This window comes from Aulostomus chinensis, chromosome 10 (assembly GCF_037954235.1).
Source record: "Aulostomus chinensis isolate RoL2024-O1b breed Wild chromosome 10, RoL_Achi_v1.0, whole genome shotgun sequence".
In the NCBI taxonomy this organism is placed as follows: domain Eukaryota; kingdom Metazoa; phylum Chordata; class Actinopteri; order Syngnathiformes; family Aulostomidae; genus Aulostomus; species Aulostomus chinensis.
Genome location: NC_141329.1, coordinates 13,250,851 through 13,258,706, shown reverse-complemented (window position 1 = coordinate 13,258,706; position 7,856 = coordinate 13,250,851). Strand labels below are relative to the sequence as shown.

Below are 7,856 nucleotides of genomic sequence, written 5' to 3'. Positions count from 1 at the left end.
AACTTAATTTTTGCAGAAAGATGTTAAATACATTGTATGTTGTGTAAATGATTTCAAGGAAAACACGTTTAAATAATATAATTTGTTGTTATTTTATGTAAGCTCATTGTGAGTATGAATCTGATTTAAGATAGCCTATGCAGTAATACTGTAGATAGTTTTCTGGCTTGTAGAGAGACAGAGAAAACTTTTGCAAAAAAAAAAAAAAGAGAGAGAGACAGAGAGAGGGGAGCGGGGGAGGGGGAGGGGCAGTGAGCCCTGCGCAGACGAACAGTAAGGACTGCAGTTTTGAATCCAGCTTCCCGCCGTTTTTGCGCGCCCAGCACTGAACTTCTGCACAGACTACCACCAAAGTCCTGACTCCTGGGGACAGAACATTTCTTCTTGAGGTAAGCAAATGTGTTCTCGTCAGAGTAAAAGCTTTCTGGAAGGTTTTCTTCGTGTCCGTAACGTTACGTCAATGTAACTATTTCTGCAGGGTCAGAAAGCAGCTAATGCTTTGTAAAAAAAATAAAAAATAACACACACTCAAAAAAAGGAACGAACTAACTAATGTTATAACCACTTCATTTTGGGGTGAGTTAACTTAACTATCTTTATTTTGAGAGTGGAGAGAGTTGACTGTTGCCTATCATAGTTGCAATGCGGTTTTGTGTTGAACATTAGCTAAGTTAGGTAACTACTGGCCAACATGTTTGATTGTAATTTCTGTGGCAAGTCTGTGAAGACATTAAGGAGTTATGTGCTCCATTGCAAACTTCATCGAAATGAACCACGCTGTCTATTTAAATGCACAGGAGCTGGTTGCAAGCAAATAATTAACAGATATGCAGCGTTTAAGGCTAATTTTTATCGGAAGCATCACGTAGTCATATCTGCTCCCAGTCATGTCACTGTCAGTACGGCTGTTAACTCTTTTAAATGCACAATGGCTTTGTGTGAAGGCCAGTGTCAAAACATTAAAGACTTTATAGCTCACTTGAAGCAGCATATTGCTGAAGGCCGTGTTGTGAACTGTCCAGTGAAAGAATGTACAGAGATACATTTAAAGTAAAATCCTCATTTACTGCCCACATGTCACGGAAACACAGATATCTTGCAGACAGTAGTATTAATGACTTGTACAAAGAATCTGCTTCTCAGTCATCATTTACTCAAGCCCAATCAGGTGACTTAGGCCCTCAAGTGTATGGAGTAGGTACAGAGACAGGCACAGATGAAGGTGATATGGATATATCTGAGGATTTCAGTGATCTTTTTCTCAGAAACGTCTCCTTATTCTACCTGAAATTGCAGGGGCAGTTTCTACTGCCTGCTTCCACCATACAGAACATTGTTGAGGAGATGCAAAACATCCATGAGTTGGGTCAGACATATAGCTTGAGTAAACTTAGATCACTGCTAAAAAATGACACATCATTATCAGATGAGGACCTCACCAAAGTTTACGAGTCTGTCAAGGGATTTGATCTTTTCTCCTCATGTCATACAGGGCCAATGAGGACAGCATATACAAGAGCTCAGACTTTTAAAAAAAAGTTCAACTATGTGGCACCTAAGAAAATGTTTTTAGGAAGAGATGAGAACAGAAAAGATAGGTTTGCCTATTACATACCTGTAAGAGAGACTTTCAAAATTTTGTTAGCGTCTGGTCTGTGTCAGAAATCAGGAGAGCACTCTGCTGAGTCTCCCTCAGATGTTCTAAGTGACATTAATGATGGTGAGATATTCAAATCCAATGATTTTTTTTGTTAAAAATCCATCATGTCTCAAGGTAGTACTATACCAAGATGCCTTTGAAGTCGTTAACCCTTTAGGCTCTGCAAAGACAAGACACAAGTTATTAGCTGTCTATGCATCTGTTGCTAACTTGCCACTTCATCTACGGTCAGACACAAACCACATGTCTCTTGTTTTACTGTGCAGAGAGAAAAATTTCAAAGAGTTTGGGCATGCTAAGGTGTTCTCTGAATTACTGGAAGACCTGAAGGAATTGGAAGAGAATGGAATTGTAATGTCAGATGAAACCATAGTCAAAGGAAGCTTGCATTGCATTGCCGGAGATAATTTGGGCTCTCATTGCATCTGTGGTTTCTCTGAAAATTTCAGTCGCTCACAATATTTCTGTAGGTACTGCCTAATAACCCCATCTGATTTTCAGGGTGATGATCCAAATGTGTGCGGACCAGAGCGCACCATTGAGAGCTACAACTCTGCTGTTGATCGCCTCCAGACTGAAGTCACACCAGATGTGGAAGGAGTAAAGTTCAAGTCAGTATTCAATTCTTTGAAATACTTTAATGTCTGTAAACCAGGTTTGCCACCTTGCCTAGGACATGACATCTTTGAAGGTGTTTTGTCTTATGATGTAGCACTGTATCTTAAGTATTTCATAAAGAAAAAGGCATGGTTCACTTACTCCACTCTGAATCGACGAATTAAGCAGTTCAAATACTGCGCCTCTGATGCTTCTACCAAGCCTTGTGAGGTCAGCCCGCAAGCTGCTAAACTCTCAGGACAGGCTGTACAAAACTGGAATCTTCTAAGGCTGCTGCCTCTCATAATTGGTGACAAGGTCAAAGATATAGCAGATGATGTGTGGCAGTTGACTCTGCAGCTGAAAGACATTGTGGACCTGATATGTGCACAGAAAATATCTGTTCCTCAGGTTGCATATCTTGATGTTCTTATTCAAGAACACTTAGAGTCAAGAAAAGCTCTATTTACAGAAAGTAATCTGAGACCAAAGCACCATTATTTACGTCACTACCCAGCACTGATTCTGAAATTCGGCCCTTGATCAGAGTATGGACAATGCGCTTTGAAAGTAAGCACAGTTATTTCAAGAGATGTGCAAGAAATTTGAAGAATTTCAAAAACCTTTGCCTTACACTCTCTGAAAGACATCAGATGTTGCAGGCTTATCTTTCAGCAGGATCAATGGGTCAAAATGTCTTGCAAGTGAAAAATGGTTCTCCATTTTACTCAGTACTATACAGTAAAGTGATTCAAGATGCGGTCAGACATTTTGATTTCACTGACACCAACACAAAGGTCACAGATGAATTGCTGTATAAAGGAACATCATACAAGAAAGGACAATTTGTTGTCACAGGGAGCATGGTACTCTGTGGAGTTTGGTGAACTTGTGCTCATTTTGATAAAAAATGAGACTGTTAATTTTCTGGTGTCAGTGTACACAGCAGAATTCCTTCCTCAGTACCATATGTACTCAGTTAGGAAAGACGATGAAAAGATGCAGTGTGTGAAAATCAGTGACTTGATAGATTTCTATCCATTGCCATCTTACATTAATAATGGATACCAAATGGTTCCATTGAAACACAGTGTGCTGTCACAGTAATGGATATGTTGTTGGGATGCTCCGATTAGGGTTTTTTTCCCCGCCAATCACTGATCGCCAATCATAAATGAGTAGGGCTGGACTATATGGCCAAAAAGTTATCATGATAATCTTTCTCATATCCATCAAGTGAAATATATCACAATATGAACCAAGTAAAAAATCTCATATTTGTTGTCATTGCTGTCATTCTGTTGTTGGATTGTATTCACTCTTTTATACTCTTTTATATTCAGAAATGGATGCACACCAAAACAGCATACGCATCGCCATTACTACGGTTTTGCCAGACCTTCCAACCTCAGTTCTTGATATATTAGAGGAGACACTACAGTCTTTGGGGGTGGAGACTACTGAGGATTTTCAGTTCATCCAGGAAGCTGATCTGCTATCAGCACTGAGGCCGATTCAAACAAGAAGACTGCTGGCTGCCTGGAAACAAACCAGTAAGTACATTTCTACAAAATGTGTTTGTATAATAAAATACTATAATAACCAATGATAACTCAGAATTCATACATTTTGTTATTTTTCATTATTTTATTTTTACAGCACAGAGCACTGAAATCTTCAGCCAGTCCCCATTAGCTTCTCCATTTTCCTTAACACACTCACAGTCCTCATTCTCTGCCTCGCCATCGCCCAGCCAACCGATTACTGCTGTTGACTGGGTTGATAGCTTTGAGATCCCATGGAACAATTTTCCTGAAGCCTTGATGCAGTGTTTTGAGCGGAAGAAAAGGCCAAAACCGTGGTTACGTAGAGAAATGATCCGTATTGTTGTGTCTGCGATGATGACGGCCTGTGCCTCTCCCAGTAAACAAGCCTCCACAGAAGTTGCCAAAAAAAATGGTTGCCAAGTATCCACAGTCACTGCTTGATGTCATAGAAGGTGATGTGGTGGGACCAGGATATCACTCACTGGTCAAGCAGCTACAAGCCCGAATTGACAACTCGAAGCGGTCTTCAGTACCAAAGATAATCAAGCGCAAACGGGAGTCAGATGAATATGACACATAGGAAATCCCAGCTGAAAAAAAAGCAGCAGTTCAGGACATATATGGCTGCATAAAATGGAACATGGAATTCATGCCAGTGAATGAGACAACAGTCAGCCAACAGGACAAGAAACTCAAAATGAAGGTGCTCAGTGAACAGGCTAACTTCAACCCAGATGAGGTAACAACTCTTATGAAGAGCACTTACTACTCCCAACGTAAAGCAATAAACCAGGGAACAGATCTGCCAGTCCTCCTGGAGGAGTGGCCTTTTTTGTTCCAAGAGATTGGCATGAGGGTCCACTTCCAAGAGCTCACTGGGGTATCACTAAAAGAGACTTTCCTCACCAGTGTTGAGAAAAAGGGAAAACGGCTACTTGATTTCATGAGAACCACATGTGCAGACGAGCAAACAAATTCTGCAGGCTGTCACAAAGCTGAAAATTCTGAGAGGACAGTTGGAGGGCTGCTCGGAAGACGTCATAGATATGGTGCTCCTTCTTCTTCCCTACTTTAATGAAAAAGAGGAGAACCTCTTACACTATGTAGAGGACACATTTCTGCCGGAGGAAGTACAAGTGGAAAGCTTGCCTGTGACACCGTGCATCATTGTATGTGGTAAGTTGATATTCAGCTTTACTGATGGAACTTAAGCTACTAAAGAAGTAGTACATAAAATGTAGTCATGTTTTGAAAAGTATGGGATGTGGTGATGTTTCTTGTATCTTCTTTGCAGGAACCTCCTGCTATGCCTCAAAACAGTTTACGCTGAGTGTAGACCGCAAGATAGTGAATGGCCGCATCCCCAACTTCATCTCTGCCATCTGTTTGATGCTCAGAAGCTACTACTGCTTCAATATCCACTATCCCGTGGATCTGGGCTCCACACTTGAGTTCCTTCAGAGGTAAAGAAATATTTGATCCATTTCTTATTTTTGAACAAAGTATTGTATGTAGTGGTTGATTATGAATTATTGTGTCCACAAAGGTGCTTCTTCAACATCAATCCGGAGAAGGGCACAAAAGTTGAAACCAAAACAAACAAGAAGCAACTGTCAGTGAATCCACGAGTCCTCACCCTCATCGCAGATCTCTCTGATCATGAGTGGAGAGAGACAAGTTAAAGATGGACTTGTTCAACTGAACTGTTTAGACTCTTCTCTGACACAGCACATGTTACATGGAACAGTATATACTTGTAGTTAAACTGTTAATCATTGAAGATCAAAACAATATTTGGTATTTTCAGTTGACTTTAATGTTTTGAAGGCATTTATTTGGGTTAATTTATATGAAGTGGTTTCTGATGCAAATGGCCAATGACTACTTGGGCAAGCCAACAGCTTTTTTTTGGGTAACTTTTTACAAAAGAATGTTCTTTCAGTTAGCCTAAACGATTTAAAGGGAAAACTGACTGATTATAATATTCTAAAAATGGCAAACAGTGATTTACTTTATACTTTTACATTACATGCAGAGTTTTGGCTTTATGTTGAAAAGAAATCCAATTTACTAGCATGGATTGTTGTGAACTTATTTAGTCATACATTTGAGTTGATGTAACTAAAGAACATTTAAGGTTTTTGTTTCTGTGCTTTTGTGACACTTCACAACAGGTTGAAGGATTCTCCTCGTAACGTAAGTAAACTGAACACATCTAATAAATCTTTTAACATGGTATAATTGTCATCTGTACATTATTGTATTGTCTCCTGCTACCTTTCAGCCATTCAAACTCCTATGAGAGGTTGTGGACGTGTGTAACAAAGGAAAACAGTGAGTGTCAGGCTAATTTTTGATAAAAGTAATTTTTTGTTTCTGTTTCTTGTTTTATTTTCTGGCTGCAAAGAGGATCTTGCCAGGTTGCCTGGCCACAGGGAACACCTGATACACAGCTTATGAGTCTTCAAGGATAAATGATGACAACACCTGCTCAAAGTTTCTTCAACATACTGTGATACTGTCTGAGACTCTGTCCAACCTGTCTTCAAGTCTGGACCCAATGCATCAGACACCAGTCCGGTCAAAGCCAATTAGAGGTAAGCAGTGGTTTATGTCAGTGTAGCAAATGAAAAGTAGGTGCAAGCACAACTCAAACATCACACCATTGATCTACCTTAGGTGCATGTGCGTGTCCTGACCTGCAAAATTTCCAGTGTACTGGTTTCTTCTATGTATACGTAGGTCATAGGTTATAGGTCATTGGTGCTCAGTTTAACAAAAAAAAAGGCTGAATTTATCTCTGTGTAGCCATCGTGCACAAGGTTACACCCCTACATTCAGCGCATTCCCTGCGCTGTGTGTGTAGCCAGAGAGAGACGGGGACAGGTCTCCATTTAGACAACCCCCCATTCCAAATCTCTCTCTCTCTCTCTCTCTCTCTCTCTCTCTCTCTCTCTCTCTCTCTCTCTCTCTCTCTCTCTGTGTATGTGTCTCTCTCTGGCTACACACCTGCCTGGCTACTGAAATTATTTTCCTGACTGAACAAACTGGTAAAAATATCATAGAAGAGGTGTACATGCAGAAGAAAAATATCAACGTGTGTGTTTGTGTGTGGGGGGGGGACCCTGCCATTCCGAAGAATGAAAGTCTGTTGTCGGAACAGTGGGGTTTCTAAATGGAGACCTGTCCCCCATGTGAAAACATTGTATAATTATTATATTCCTCACAAATGGACACTTGGACACTATATTCCTCACAAATGGACTCACTCTGTTTTTCACATTGAATGTCAAAATGCAAAAACTGTTTCTCAAAGTTCATCAATAATAGTCAGTAATTTGGTTTACATTTGGCGTGGATATTTCCATTGTAATTTACCATATTCAGTTGTTGACTGTGAAATATATGCCAACAGACTGTAATTTTTCATGTGTTCTCCTGTATTTTTTACAGTGAAGTTCTGGCAACCACAGCTGCCAGTAATTTACCGTTAATTTGAATTTTGCAATAAAAAAACCGTACTATCTCATACAGTTGTACCGTGTTTATCACTGAGATATACTGTCATCAGATTTACAGTATATGTTATTTTTTATATAGTTTACTGTAAACAGGTTTATATTAAAACCTTCATTTTAAAAGTAAATTACCGTAAACAGGTTTACAATTTAATTGTTGTTTTTACACAAAATTATTGTAAACAGGTTAACAATATCTCTGTTTTTTTATATTAATTTACCGTAACCAAAAACAGTTATCTACTGTAAAATTAACAGTTGCCAAAACAACATACCGTAATGTCTCATACATCGTGACTGTATTTTTTACGGTGAAATTCTGGCAACCACAACTGCCAGTATTTTACCGTAAATTCTACAGGATTTTTAAAGGACCGTGGGCATGTGCCAGCATGTTGTCACCATAGTAACGGCAGTAATCTACGGGGTCACCCATATTACCCTCACATACTTGGCACTGCGGCGCTGGACCATGCATTCTGCCTTGATCCTTACTGACTGAGGTCATCGGGTGCACTGTTTGAGTGAATACGC

At 39.7% G+C, this 7,856-nt stretch overlaps 1 protein-coding gene across 5 annotated transcripts; it reads left to right on the top strand.

Annotated features, from left to right (window-relative positions):
• The first annotated feature begins 248 nt into the window (after window positions 1-248).
• On the top strand, window positions 249-6,400 carry LOC147254459 (uncharacterized). Of its 5 annotated transcripts, none has more exons than XM_086215148.1 (8): window positions 249-389; window positions 2,162-2,271; window positions 3,601-3,810; window positions 3,917-4,980; window positions 5,099-5,267; window positions 5,351-6,000; window positions 6,089-6,138; window positions 6,212-6,400. In XM_086215148.1, the coding sequence occupies exons 4-6, from the start codon at window positions 4,851-4,853 to the stop codon at window positions 5,484-5,486; spliced, it is 435 nt and encodes a 144-aa protein (XP_086071274.1). In that variant the 5' UTR covers window positions 249-389; window positions 2,162-2,271; window positions 3,601-3,810; window positions 3,917-4,850; the 3' UTR covers window positions 5,487-6,000; window positions 6,089-6,138; window positions 6,212-6,400. The 5 variants fall into 5 exon arrangements, 1 of the variants encoding a protein (XP_086071274.1); XR_015118044.1 differs by lacking the exon at window positions 249-389 and adding an exon at window positions 1,010-1,050; XR_015118045.1 differs by lacking the exon at window positions 249-389 and adding an exon at window positions 1,088-1,168.
• The last annotated feature ends 1,456 nt before the right edge of the window (window positions 6,401-7,856 follow it).